The 15,069-nt window shown below is 44.9% G+C and overlaps 1 protein-coding gene across 15 annotated transcripts in view; it reads left to right on the forward strand.

Moving 5' to 3' along the window:
- Nucleotides 1-15,069, forward strand: part of PLEKHG1 (pleckstrin homology and RhoGEF domain containing G1) — a 211,379-nt gene that overhangs the window by 192,731 nt on the left and 3,579 nt on the right. For all 15 annotated transcript variants that reach the window (XM_084777823.1, XM_084777818.1, XM_084777811.1 and 12 more), the window contains 3 exons: nt 1,310-1,348; nt 4,538-4,560; nt 7,318-8,962. In XM_084777823.1, coding sequence (XP_084633949.1) covers nt 1,310-1,348; nt 4,538-4,560; nt 7,318-8,962 — 1,707 coding nt within the window. The remainder of the gene's footprint in view (nt 1-1,309; nt 1,349-4,537; nt 4,561-7,317; nt 8,963-15,069) is intronic.

The following is a 15,069-nucleotide window of genomic DNA, read 5'->3' on the forward strand; positions in this document are numbered from 1 at the left end:
CAGATGCCATGTCGTATTCTCTCAGCTCCCAGATCTTGGTTTTATATGAAGGAGTATTTACTAAGTCCATTTCACCATTACTGTAGGTATAGTCAAGGGATGCCAGATCGATAGCACCTATGATTTCCATAAGACCCTCACTGTGAGAGAGACCTCCCCAGATAAACACCAGCCTCTTTGATAAAGCTTTGGCATGTGTAGATGAAAAAGAGAGTGGAAAGACAAGGAAGAGAGAGAGAGAGAGAGAGAGAGAGAGATATTCCAAGAAGGAGAGAGACTTCGCAAAGTCAAAGACTGATACCCTTGATGGACTGTGAGCCCCTGAGGCAGATAGAGCTGGAATCATCCTTGCAGAGCCCTAGGCCTCAGGACAGCCAGTCGCTGTCAGCAGCTCGCCTGGCTGGAGTGAGGGCTGGAGCCGAGGTGGAAGAGGATGAGGCACAGAGGAAAGAGATGAGGAGAGAGGAGTGCAGATAGGAGCCTGACCACGAAGGCTTAGCTGGTCATGCACAAGTGGGGACACGGCAAAGCAGAGGAGACACCGGTACAGCTATGCTAGTCTAGAAGAGAAATGGTGAAGGCCTGCTGGCAGACTGGCGACTTGGGTCAGCTCACGAAATGCTTCCTAGACTGGTGGATGAAAACCAGATAAGCTGAGACTGCATCACAGTCACTAACTTGGGAGAGAAAAGTCACTGATGAGCTGAAAGCAAATCCAGGCGAAAGGTTAAAAGGAAAGTGAGCTCAGACGGAGAAGCGAGAGTTAAAGTGTACAGCCTAGAATGTAAAATCGCAAGTTGCCTGCTGAGAGGCTGCAGTGCAGAGGAGGAGAGTCTTGGGGTGTCTTCCCCCTGCTTGGTGGGGTAAGTAAAGTAGCACCTGCCCTTCTTTTCTGTGACTCCTGACCATTTCAGCGGGGTGAATTGCTTGCACTGTGAGCACTGAGAATTTGGGTAAATTGGACAGTGCGTTTTCTATAGCTCAAGGCCAGCGATGTTGCTTCACTGATAGCATAGTTACCTTCTACGCACAAAGCCCTGGGTTCCTTCCCCAGCTTCACGTAGAGGGGCCTCATGCCTGTAACCTCTGTGTCTGTAATCTCTGTGTTCAGGAAATGGAGGCAGGAGGATTGGGAGTTCAAGGTCATCCTCAGCTGCATAGCAAGTTCAAGGTCAGCCTGACAGGGCACGTGAGCCTGTCTAAAACAAAGGAAGCATTTCCAGAGCTCTTACAATGTCAATAAGCTACTAATTTATTTATGATGGAAAGTATTGATTTGAAAATGACGCTGGCTTTGCTCTCCCCTCAGAGCCTTCCTCACGATCACACAAAGTGTTGAAGACCAGCGGTAAGTCCAAAAATAGAGCTAACGAAATTGTCCATTCTTAGTCAAACTATACTGAAGAAAAGTATGCCTTAGGTGCATTATAGATTGGTGGGTTTGATAGCCCTGATTACAAGAAGATTAAATGTTTCTAAAAGCAAATGTGACCTGTTGCAAAACAGTCAACTGATGCAAGTTATTTCCAACATAGCTAACATCTGTCATAGAAAGAAACGCTATCAAAAACAAAAAACAAAAACCCAAGAGGAAAAGGACCCTTAAACATATATATAAAATATATATGCTATATGTCTAAACATATATATGCCCCATCTTCACAGAACGAAGAGCCAATAAAATTTAAAGTTTAAAAAGTCTATATATGAATAATTGGGAAAAAAATATCCACTTAAATGAGAGAAATGGAGAGAAAGGAGCTATGAATTTGACCACAAAAGACACTTGCAAAACTCTTGGTGGGAGGGTAAATTCTTACAACTTTTCCTGAGCAAAATTTGGTAACTCCCATTTATGTCAAACTGGTCGTTTGCCCTTGACCCAACAACTTGACCTCTAAGCCCACATAGCTGTGTCAGCAAGCATGACTAGGCCTTGGTATGGTGGCGGTCTATATTCCCCCACCCCCACCCCCACCACTTGCCCTTGGGGCTCAAGTATTTTCTTTCCTTTTTTTTTTTTTTTTTTTCACCTTTACATTTTTAACCTTTAGATTACTTTATATCCTGGTCATAGCCCCCTCCTCTTCTCCCCCCCCCAGTCCCATTCTCCCTCCCCATTTCCCCCTTCCTACCTCCCCTACTCCCAGAGAAGGGGAACACACCCACCCACCCACCCACCCTAGCATATTAAGTTGCATCAGGACTGCGGGCATCCATCCCCTTTCCCTGTGGCCTGGCGAAGCATCCCCCCCTCCAGGGGAAAGTGACAAAAGAGCAGGCAACAGAGTCCATGTCAGAGCCAGCCCCCACTTACCTCACTGGGGTACCCACATGATGACTGTGCTACCCATCGGCTACATCTTTGCCAGGGATCCAGATGTAGTCTATGCATGGTCCCTGGCTGTAGTCCCAGTCTCCCCAGGGAGGCTCCCCACCCCCACCCGCCCTGGTTAGTTGGCTCTGTTGATCCTCCTGTGGAGCTCCTGTCTCCTCTGAGCGCTCCATCCTTCCTCCTCCTCTTCCCCCAAGACTCCCCTTGCTACACCCCATGTTTGGCCATGAGTCTCCACATGTGCTTCTATCAGCCGCTGGGTGGAACACAGCAGAGTATCCTCATCAGTAGTGCCAGGGATTGGCTGTCTCCCATGAGTGTGTCTCAGGTTGGGCCAGGCACAGGCTGGACATTTCCTCAGTCTCTGCTCCATCCCTGTCCCTGCATATCCTGAAGGCAGGGCAAGTCCTGGCTCAAAGTTCCATTGGATAGGTTAGTGTTCTGCTCCTTCCTCTAGGAGTCCTGTCTAGTTAGAGGGTGTCCTCTTTGGTCTCCACAACCCTTGCAACTAAGAGTCTCAGCTAGAGTCACTCTCATATGGAGGTCTATATTTTCAAAGGTCAACTCTCATTCCATGGACTCTGGTACCTGGTACTAAGCTTGTGTTCCCCCAGGTGTAGAATATTAACTGCAAAAACAACCACAACCTCTGCATAGACCATTATGTGCTACATGATGGCCATCCTCAGCTTCATAGCAAGTTCAAGGCCAGCCTGAGATATACCAGACCCTGCCTTAAAAAAAAAAAAAGAAGGGATACTCTCTCTCTCTCTCTCTCTCTCTCTCTCTCTCTCTCTCTCTCTCTCTCCATACACACACACACACACACACACACATTGGTGTTTTGCCTACATGTATGCCTGTATGAGGATGTTGGATCCCCTGGAACTGGCATTACAGTTGTGAGCTGCCATGTAGGTGTTGGGAATTGACCCTCGATCTTCTGGAAGAGTGTGCCCAGTGCTCTAAACCACTGAGAAATCTCTCCAGCCTCCTTTGGAGCCCCTAAGATGTCCATAAGCTACTGGTTCTTTATAAGAAGTAAAACTGATTTGGGTTTTTGCAACATTTTAATAGCACAGCATAAAATGCCCATCTAGTAAGAAGTGGTCTATTCATGCATATGATGGGATGTTCTGCCGAAGAAATAAAATACAGTCCATGTCTATCTGCTAACACACACCTGTAGGAGTTACGGAAAATATACCAAAGTGTACTGCATCTTTATTTAAAAGCAAACAGAGCAATTGTGCCTTGCAATAAGGCGAGAGAGGGTGGGTGGGGATCCAGAAAGATGACTGCTCCTCTCGGGCAGTGCTTCTCAACGTGTTGGTCATGATCCCTTTGGTGGACCTCTATCTCCATAAATATTTACATTGTAATTCACAACATTAGCATAATTACAGTTATGAAGTAGCAATGAGGATAATTTTATGCTTGGGGTCACAACGTGAAGAATTGTATTAAAGGGTCGCAGCATTAGGAAGGTTGGGATCCACTGCTCTAGGGAAAGGAATATGTAGGGAGAGAAGTACTTTGTAAGATTATGTAACTAAACAATTTTAAAGATGAAATATGTTATCAGGGTATCATCTATAAGATACCTGTACAAATCCCTCTCCATGTCATCTTCCTTTTTTTTTTTTTTTTTTTTTTTTTTTTTTTTTTTTTTTGGTTTTTCAAGACAGGGTTTTTCTGTGTAGCCTTGGCTGTCCTACACTCACTTTGTAGACCAGGCTGTCCTCGAACTCACAGAGATCCGCCTGCCTCTGCCTCCTGAGTGCTGGGATTAAAGGCGTGCGCCACCACTCCCAGCTGACTTCATCTTCCTCTAAAGCCTCTGAAATGTCTAAAAATCAACAAGGGCCTTCTTGCATTTTTCCGGGGACTCCCATGGCTATGGCATGGGCATTCCTTTTCATGGTTTTGTTAGGAAGTTTTGGGAACTGTTTACCACGAACTGTTGCTCTCAGGGATACAGAAGACAGCTTTGGCTCGGAACGTTAAGTGGTTCTGTTATGGGAGAAGATCTAGAACGGATAAACGAGAGACATGTTTAGAAAGTGGCCCCAAAAGACATGAAACGCTTAAGCTTCAATTATTAGCAAGATGTATATAAACCATTTAGAAATAGGAGCGCTTACCTATATATGAGATACATTTTAAATTCTCAAACTTTAGACATTTTTATTTGTTTTTCAGAAACGGCACAGGATATCCAGAAGGTAAGCACGGCTATATTTCTTCTGAAAGGCTCGCTGTGGGCACCTTTCACCTCTGCTTCCTTGCTTGTCGGTCTCATCCCCAGCCTGAAGTGTCAACATTTACTTTACATTTAGGAACTGCTAAACTTTATGCAGACAAAAAACAAGCAAGCAAAAAAAACAAAACAAAAAAACCACAAACTACCAGTGTGCTGCTTCAGTGGCGGAATGCCATCTCCTAACAATCACGTGTTGAATGTATCCTAAGCGTGAGAACGGATTGACCCGTTGCTTAGCAACAGTTTGGTATTCCTTCCAGAATATATATCCTGGACCCCTCTCATCCTCTGTCTAAGTGACTAAGCTCATACATAAACTGGTGTTTCTGCCATTTATGAACACCCCTTGCTTGCTGTTTAGCATTAGCAGGACCTGGCTTCCTACTTTATAAAATTATTATCAAAACTTACTGTGAGAATATAATTTTTTAATAATTTATTTATCTTTATTTTGTATGCCCTGGTGTTTTGACTGCATGTGTGTCTGTGTGATGGCGTCAGATCTTAGAGTTACAGACAGTTGTGAACTGCCATGTGGGTGCTGGGAATTGAACCTGGGTCCTTTGGAAGAGCAGTCAGTGCTCTTAACTTCTGGGCCTTCTCTCAAGCTTCTGATAATGTAATATTAAAAGATGCTTAATAAAGTATCTGACAAAAAGACAAATATGCCATAAATGGTAGCTGTTATCAAATTAATCAATACCCAAAATAGCATGGGAAAGCAGAGAGAAAAAACGATCACCTTGGCCCAGATAAAACTGAGGTTTCTAACTTACATACTTACATGCTGTGACCAACCCAACATTGATTATGTCTTAATCTTAGAACTTCATCACATCTCCAAATGACATATTGGACACAAAGGTTCAACTTTGAAAATACTGCTGTCAGCTGGGCGGTGGTGGCGCACGCCTTTAATCCCAGCACTCAGGAGGCAGAGGCAGGCGGATCGTTGTAAATTCAAGGCCAGCCTGGTTTACAAAGTTAGTCCAGGACAGCCAAGGCTATACAGAGAAATGTTGTCTCAAAAAAACAAAAAAACAAAAAAGAAAAAAAAAAAGAAAATACTGCTGTCTTCATTCATTTTGGGTGTTATTAAAGTATACATGCCCCAATATTAACAGTTCAGATTTCCTAGTTACCCAAAGTATCTGGGACTTCTCAGAGATCACTTCTGGTACAAAATACAAGGCCATTTTTGTTATCCCTGAAAGCCTGTCATAACTTAATGAGTGAATATTAACTCATATTCATTATAAGTAGCTGCTGAGCACTTGGCTTTTACAAGCATCATATTGGTGCAGTCTAAGTAAAGGAAAAGATGCTAAAACTTTGGATAAGAGGATTTTTAGATGTATAAAAGCAGTAATAACATACACAAATATTTTAGCTGTACGTCTGTGAAATTTTATTTTAAAAGATTAATTAAGAAAATAATTAAATGATTAATAATGTATTTTAAACTTTAATAGAAAAATGTTAAGGCAAAATTTTATTTTTGTGCTGTCTTCCTTTCCTGGTAAACAGGCCAATAAGTGATAAACAAACAGCTCCTGCTAATTTGGCATTTCCAATAGTTTACTTGCAGTCAGGAAGCATATCTCATCATGGTCCTATTTAGTTTGAACAGCCTTAACCACTTCAGCTCTTTGAATGTACTTCTTCTGTGTACAGAATACTGACAGGGTGTTATCCACTCCTGTCTGCAGTTTCCATTATAAGACCTGGGGCCAGTCTGCTGTCCTTACACATTGTTACCCTCAGGAGATGGAGTTTTGCTGCATTTGACGTGTTGTTCTCATTAGGAGATGAAATTTTTCTAGACAGCCAGGCTCTACCAAGAAATGCTCTAAGTGACAAAATGTCCCCTAATTTTCTCTGATTAGAAGCCATGGTTGTCAGGATTTTTACTTCCAAACAGATAACTATTAATTCAGTATATTTTAGAAACAAACATTAAAATACCATTATGTCCATAGTGGGTCCTCAACTCCTGTAACAAAGCCTCCTTGCCTGGAATCTATAAACCAAGGTCAGGGACAGAGTGAACCTTGGGTTTAAGGATACCCCTGGAGTATGTCGTGGGGTCACCCGGAGGGGCTCCTGATAGAACCAGAAATTATTATCAGGTTAAGGCACTGAAACGAAGTGTCCCTAAAGTCTTGCATAGAACCGGGTATTAAGGTGTAGGCCCCAGTGCATACTCATTTATACAATGACTATTACCATGCTTGCTATATTTCACTTTTATCCCATTTGGGCAAAGCTTTTGGAGTCAGTTAAGTGTGAGTGCTGGTATAACCATGCTTACTTCATAGACTGACCAATAAAACCACAGAAATTAACTGCAGATTACCCTAGTTTGTTGTTGTCGTTTGGTTGGTTGGGTTTTGTTTGGTTTTTCAAGACACGGTTTCTCTACGTAGTCTTTGCTGTCCTGGAAATCACTTTGTAGACTAGGCTGGCCTCGAACTCACAGAGATCCATCTGCCTCTGCCTCCTGAGTTCTGGGATTAAAGGTGTGTGCCACTACTGCTCGGCTCTATAGCTCAATTTTAAAATAAATATCCCTGCTCTTTCTGCCTCTTTTTCAAAGATCTGAAGTTCCCTTCAACTCACTGAAGGATGTGGCAGTCTATCTCCATTAGGTGACATTCCCCAGTCACGCATCTTTACCTGTGGCGCACTAATCCAGTTGCTATGTGTCTGTCTCCCTCAGGTTTCTAGAGTGGAGAGCTCTTCCCAGCTGACTTCGGCCACACCTCCTCCTGCCCAGAGGAACAGCCAGCCAGGCAGCACCGCCATGATCACCATGCTTCCTGGGGGAGGCGGTATCCGAAGCCTCTGGGCGGATCAGCACCTCAGGCAGCCCTTGTTTCCCATCCGCCGGTCTCCGCAGGAGGACGAGGAAGATGGCGGTGACTACCAGATGTTCGTCCCGTCCTTTTCTTCTTCGGATCTCAATTCCACCAGGTTGTGTGAAGAGAACGCCTCAAGTCGTCCTTGCAGCTGGCATCTGGGGCTGATTGAACCCACGGAGATCTCCAGCTCTGGTCACAGGGTTGTCCGACGGGCCAGCAGTGCTGGCGAAAGCAACACGTGTCCTCCTGAAGTAAGAACTAGGGACAGTGGTGGCTCTCAGTGCTGTCCCAGGAGAGACCTACAGAACAGCCCTCAACCAGGAGGACAGGGAGGGATGGCTTCCTTCGGGTCATCTGTAGAGTTGACGATCGATGATATAGACCATGTCTATGATAACATTAGTTTTGAAGACTTAAAGTTAATGGTTGCTAAGCGGGGGGAACCTGAATCCTCTCTCTTCAAACCATCCAGAGACACTGTCCGCCCCAAGAGCACCCCAGAGTTAGCCTTCTCTAAGAGGCAGGCTAGCCACAGTACAAGCTCTCTCCACCCAAAGAAAGAGGCAGCTCCCAGTGGTCAAGAGGCATTGAACCAAAGCATACATGAACTCCAGGTAGTGGAAGAAAATATCTATGACACCATAGGGCTCCCGGACCCACCATCGCTGAACTTCAAGTGCAGCAGCAGCCTGAAGCAGCCCAAAAGGAGCACCTTCCTGGGTCTGGAAGCCGACTTTGCCTGCTGTGACAGCCTGAGACCATTTGTCTCCCAGGATAGCCTCCAGTTCAGTGAAGACGATGTGCCCTACCACCAGGGACCCCCTAATACTGATTATTTGAGTTTGTTATATGATTCTCCCCGCTGTAACTTGCCTATTGCAAATAAGGCTCTCTCGGACAAATTGTCTGAAGAAGTCGATGAAATCTGGAATGACCTGGAAAATTACATCAAGAAAAATGAAGACAAAGCAAGAGACCGTCTCCTCGCAGCATTTCCCGTGAGCAAAGATGACGAGCCAGAGAAGCTGTATGCTGAGAGCACCCGTGAGCTGAGCAGAGATGCAGGTCGTGCCACGTCGATGATGTCCCTTCCTGGGAGCCAGGCTTTCCTCACACCTGGGAAAAGCAGGACTGTGAGAGCCAGCAGGGCCAACTGTTCCCTTGATGATGACTTGATTTCTACAGAAGGTTCCTTCCTGAGTCTTCACCAACTCTCTCTGGGCAGTGAAGTACCTCCCATGGACAGTCCCTACGACCTGGTCAACTGCAGCCTGCCCCAAACAGACCCAGAAAACCCTGACCCTGGCATGGAGGTCACCGATAAGACCAAGAGCAGGGTCTTTATGATGGCAAGGCAGTATAGTCAAAAGATTAAGAAGGCAAATCAGCTTTTGAAAGTGAAAAGCCCAGAGGTGGAGCAGCCACTGTCCAGTCAGCATAAGCCCACTCACAAAGACCTGGTGGCCATCTTGGAAGAGAAGAGGCAAGGAGGGCCTGCCATTGGTATGTTGCGTGCTCTGTTCTTCCTTCTTGACAGTCATGTGTGGGAACAGGCTTCCCAATTCTAACTGTCCTTAGAGGAGACACACCTGTGAGACACTGCTATTCAAGTCTCAGATCACACAGGCCACAAAGGCCACTGTTGGCCCTTCCCATTTTACCTCAGCTGGACATAAACTAGAGCATAACTAGGCCAAAGGGTCTGGTGCACTTGTAATATTGCTGTAGAGTTGGAACTTTCAGGAAAAAGATTCTCGAAGAGAACATGAAATGTAAACGAAGCTATCTGCTTTGACCTAGGAAAGAAATATAAGCATTTCCCTATGGATCTGCACTGTTTGGGGGATTGTTAAGGTTGGGAAAGCACTTGCCCCTAGCACAAAGGTGAGGGGACGGCTCAGTTGGTAAAGTACTTGCTGGACTTGAGAACCTGAGTTGAGCTCCCCGGCACCCATCTAAGAAGCCAGGGGCAGAGTGACACGCCTGTCATTTAAAGCTGGCAAGGCAGAGACAAGGAAGGAGAGTCCCTACAGCTGGCTGGCCTGTCAGTCTGAGATCAGGGAGAGATCTGATCTCAGAAGATAAGGTGGTGAGCAACTGAGGGAGACACTCCACATAGGCCTCAGGCCTCCATGTGCACAGGCATACACAAACATGTACACACAATACGGAAGTGGCCACTCCTACTAGCAGAGACAAAAACAAACAAACAAAAAACAAAAAACAGAATATTTGTTAAAGAATTATTTACTTTTATCTTCTATGTATACCTGTGCACTACATACACGCTATGCCAGAGGAAGCCAGAGGAGGGTGTTGGAGCCTCTGAAACTGGACTTGGCAGCTGTGAGCTGCTGCGTGTGGGTCCTGGAAATCAAACCCAGGTCCCCTGGGAAAGCAGCCAGTCCTCTAAAGTGCTGCCCTAAATCTCCAACCCCTGTTTTTATGCATTTTCCCCCAACTACCTACTCTACAATTCATCTGCACCCACATATTTCAGCTACTACTTGGTTCCTTTAAGCAGCGACTAGCTTCCCTGTGTGCAACACCATCCCACTGGGCCTTCTCACTTACCACTTCCAAAGAGTTTAAATCTTCAGCTTGGCTTCCTTTGTGGGTGTATCTGGGATTTTAAATGGGACGTGGGTGAGATCAGGGGTGCAGGGGCAAGCAAGTCATAGTGTAAATGAAACACTTGATCTCATAGGAAGCCCTGAGTTGTAAAGAAAGCATGCAGCTTGATGAGAAAACACACAAGAGGGATGTTCTCCATAAGGGGATCTCTTCATCTTCATCTTCATCTCCAGATACTGATTTCTGGAATGGGGACTTGAAATCTGCCATTTTTTTCCCCACCTCCTTTGAGACAGGGTCTCATGTAGCCCAGGCTAGCCTCAAACTCCCTGTGTCACTGAAGCTCTTGGACCTCTGATCCTCTTGTATCCACCTCCTGAATGCTGAGATTACAGGCGTCACCGCACCTCATCTTAGGTGGTGCTGAGGTTGGACCACGGGCTAGCCATGCACACTTCCAATTCAGCCATATCCGGATCCCCTGTAATCTATCTGTATTTTAAAGCCCGCCCTATTTAAAGAATCCTGTCCTTGTCATAGTCTTGTGACACACTGGGAATCCCAGGCCTTGGGATGTGGAAAGAGGAGGCTCTACGAGTTCCACCTGGTTCCAAGCCAGCCTGGCGTTCTGGGGTTTTGTGTGTGTTTTTTGTTTTGTTTGTTTGTTTGTTTTTAAAGATTTATTTATTATGTATACAGTGGTCTACATGTACACCTGCAGGCCACAAGAGGGCATCAGCTCACATTATAGATGGTTGTGAGCCACCATGTGGTTGCCGGGAGTTGAACTCAGGACCTCTGGAAAAGCAGTCAGTGTGCTTAACCTCTGAGTAATCTCTCCGGCCACCAAGATTCTGGTTTCTTAAAAAGAAAAAAAAAAAACAGGAATCCCTCTATTTTCTGACAAAAAAACAAAAACAAAACAAAAAACCTACCTCAGTGTGAAAAGAAAGGAGTCCATTTTCTAATTAAATGCAGAAATCAAGACATGATTGTTCATACTGTAATCCCAGCACCCAGAAGACCAGGGCAAGAAGATCTTAGTTTGGGTCCAGCCTGTGCTACTAACACACACACATACACACACACACACACACACACACACACACACACACACACACACGCAGATCAGCCTCATGACAAGGCGTCAGTCAGCACACTTGTGCACATCAGTGGCACTTAGACACGTGGATGACACTAACCTCCTTTTTCTAGAGTAGGCTTCTTTATCTCGATAGAAACTAGGCAGAAGGAAGGAGACATGTAAATCCTAAATGAATCCAATAGATCTGGAAGGAAAAACCTGTGTCGGAATTTAAATGAATTATCAAAAGCTTTCGTGTTCAGTGTTTTCCTGCCGGATCAGGAAGGGGAGCCTCGGGCTTGGTTTCTGAGAGGTTTTATAGGTTCTTTGCGTTCTTCTTTATAATAGTATTAAAGCGGGAAAATGGTTTCTGTGTGACTGCGAGAGAGGCTAGAGTGCATTGCTTTTCCTCCTGACAGTAGCATGCTAAAAGCCATTTGTATTCTCTTTCCAATGCTTGTCTTGCCAAACAGGTTGTTTCATAGTTACAGAAAGTGACTGGCGTCAGACTGCAGGAGGGCTGTGGGGGCAGGAACAGGTGTCCTTGGGAGTGGGTGCATAGAGGTAATTTCAGTCATAGGCTGAGACCAGGCCTTCGTTTCCCAGGATCAGAGAAAAACTACTACAAAGATTTCTGATGACCATGATGACTCGTGGATTGTGCCAGCAGACTACAGCTTGGTCCAGCATTAATATTCAGGGCCAGGCCAACTGGATTAGAGGAGCCAGCCATTAAGATATAGAACTTTATGCTTGTTGGAAGCAAGTCCTTCAGAACAAAAAAATTAGGATCCACAACTTCCTTTAATGGATTTCGTTTCACCCAGCTTTTAAATATTGGCAATTGCCAGTTGAGATTCCTTTTGCCTATTTGTTGCTTCTGATTTGTTCTGCTGTCTTCTTGGGATCCCGTGCCTCTTCTCAGCTTTGTACTCATGTCTGTCCTTGATGTGGTGGGCTGCTAGGCTACTATGGACCATCCTTCTCCAACAAAGTGGAGCACTCCCTGCCTCGGGGTCTTCTGGGAGTGCTGATTTCCCCTTTGCATGGCAGGAGCATACCCCCTGGGGCCTGCCCATCTCACAGTCCTGGCTCCATCTGGGTGACCGAGGCCACCTCCTGTGCCCACTAGGCTTTCAATCAGTTGACATTATGACTCCTTTTCTCTCTCTTGTTTATCTGGGCACAGGACGTCGTAGTCGAACGGACCGATTCTCCAGACTTCTGCGCATGGGCCTTGCCACTTTGCCAGGAGCTTGCTCTCGGTGTTGTGCGGAAGGAGGAGCACCCTATTCACCTGCTGAAACCCTCGAGCATCTTTATTGAACTCTGTCCCCTGGGGTCTACAGGCCCCGGGTCACATGTCCACCTATAAGTCACCCAACCAGGTCCAGTAGCTCCCACCCTTTAGAGCCTGTTGTAACATGTGGCCATCTTGTTCAGCTGATAATATTTGAGGCCCATATTTTGGATAATATCTCCATATAGGCTGGAGAACATCTTCTGTAACATAGAGAAGGCACATTGCTAGACTTCTGTCTACATCTGAGCAACATCAGAAACATCAATATCTTTCTAATCCTCTGTCTTGGAATCAGCATGTTTGATATTTCCCACTGCAAGAATTACTTCAATTTTTATCTTTAATGATAAGAACTCCAACTTAAAAACCTCCAGAAAAGTGATAAAATACAAACAGCCTGCTAGTATCATACAATAATAACGTATATGCCCTATACAGACAGTACCAGACATAAGCTCACAGGGTTATCTGTGCTGGAAAGACCAATGGCGGCCAACTGCGTTCTCTGCATCTGGCTAGCAGGGACTATTTAACCACAGCCTGAGCTCTGACAATGTGTCTCATTCATGCTGGCATCATGTTAATTGTAAATGCTCTCAAGTGGGAAAATTGAGAGAACAAAAAGCTGAAATAAGTTTTCTCTTCTAGTGAGATACATTATATTCAGAACTTATAAGTGGCCCCCAGTGTAAGTTATCTATGGGAAGCATTTTAATCCAAGGCCACCTGCTTGTTTCCACTCTCCTGCTGTGGCCTGATTTCTACATTGTCTTGGCTCTCTTAGGTGCTCTCAGGAAAGGCCCAAAATTCTGAAATCCTATGCTCAAAAGGAAAGGGTAGGAAAAAAATCTGTGTAATGAAATAGTTGAGACCTGTTTCCTTCTAGAAATTATGTTTGGTGCTCAGAACAAAGTGTACAATGCTGTTCTCTGAGACCAAAAGCTCCTAGGCTGTCTGCAGTAATAAACTAGCCTATGAAAGAGATTCGCCATATAGCTTTTCTGCATGCATATATTTGAGTATATACATATGTATGTATGCCTGAGTATATGTATATGCACCATGTGTGTGCAGGTGTCCTCGGATTCCCTGGAACAGGAGTTTAAAGGCAGATGTGAGCTGCCCAATGTGGGTCCTAGGAACTGAACTTGGGTTATCTGAAAGTGCAAGCACTTTTAACCACTAAGCTATCTCTCAGCTCTAGATAAGACTTACAAAAGAAGTTGGGAACGGGGGTTTTTGAGTAGACTAGGGCTTCTGAAGGATTTTGAGGGATGAGTAAAACTTTATTAAGCAAAGAAGAGAATATGAGAGGAAAAAGACATGAAAAATACAATGGGTATTTTAGACATTATGTAAGTCAGGAGCCATGTCCTCCTAAAAGACTTCATGGGTAAATTTATGCCAGAATATTTTCAATTATTAATTAGTTCTGCTCTCCCTCAAATGATTGCCTCCCTAGAACCCTGTGGAAGTTCAGTGCCCCTGCCTGAGCTGTGGATCAGCTCGGGGCTACATACAGTGTGTGAGGGATGGCTCAAGGCTAAACCATATGACTGTCTAAAATCCCAGCTCCCGTGGCTGGGTCTCATAGTTAACTTGAATCCCAGGCTTTGGGAGAGTGGATGACATAGAACACTGCAATGCAAGTAGATGGTTGTGTGGTATCTCTTTCGGTGCCGCTGCATTCGAATTGGTATTGTAAGTTTTCACTCTGATACTTAAAGAGAAATTTGCCAGTGTTTTGCCTCTAAAATTCTCTGAGCAATAATTCCTGTTGTTAAATGCAGTTCGAAGTTTGAAACCCAAAGCGTCTAAATATAAACTCCAATGAGAGATAGTTTGCCTTGATTGCAGGAAGCAGGGGGTCAAGGGTGAAAAAATGGAGGGGTTGTGGCTAAGAGCACATGATACCAGCAAGGCAGGCTGAAAGAAATAGCGCAAGTTCCACTAAATGCATATCTCACTGCAACGTGCTGCTGGTCCAAGAGAAACACTCTCTCTCACATATCAAGATGTAGGTCATAATCTTTAGAGATGTCTACACTCTGAAGTAAGGTAGCATGGGGAAAGGGCTGAGGCTCAGTTATAGGTGGCAAATGTTTTTGTGGACGTAACCATCAAATCCTCTTCCTAAGTCAGTGCCTGGGAACGTTCAGCTTCAGAGTACACGGGCAGGGGATCTGTTCTTGATGGCTTGGAGACTTAGGCTTTCGCTCTTGGCTTTGGAGAGTGGGAAAGGAGAGGTGAGGTAGTGTTTACATGTGCTAAGGGGAAGAACTCTCATAGATGCTGGCTGCGGGGCAGCGGCCAGGTTCTCGGAAACCAGTGGTGTCAGAACAGCTGCCCCAAGCCAACTTCTCTAAGAAAACTTGTCTGAGGGCAAACAAGAGAAGCATGAAGTAGGGGTGGCCATGAGATTGTGGTCCAGCTTCCTTCAGCGGGCATGAAGTATCTATACAGCAGAATGTAAGCTCTGGCATTCTCCTTTGACACTTGTTTTCAGCACTATTTTGTGGATTAAAGGAATTTTCATGATATACACTGGGCACGTGCAGATCTCCTGTTCAGATAAGATAATGTAAAATCCAATCAAAAGTAAATGAACTCTATTTTCATTAAGCTGTGAATTATTTTTTTATAAGTGTT

This window comes from Acomys minous (genome assembly GCF_964271855.1).
Source record: "Acomys minous genome assembly, chromosome: 3".
Classification (NCBI taxonomy): Eukaryota; Metazoa; Chordata; class Mammalia; order Rodentia; family Muridae; genus Acomys; species Acomys minous.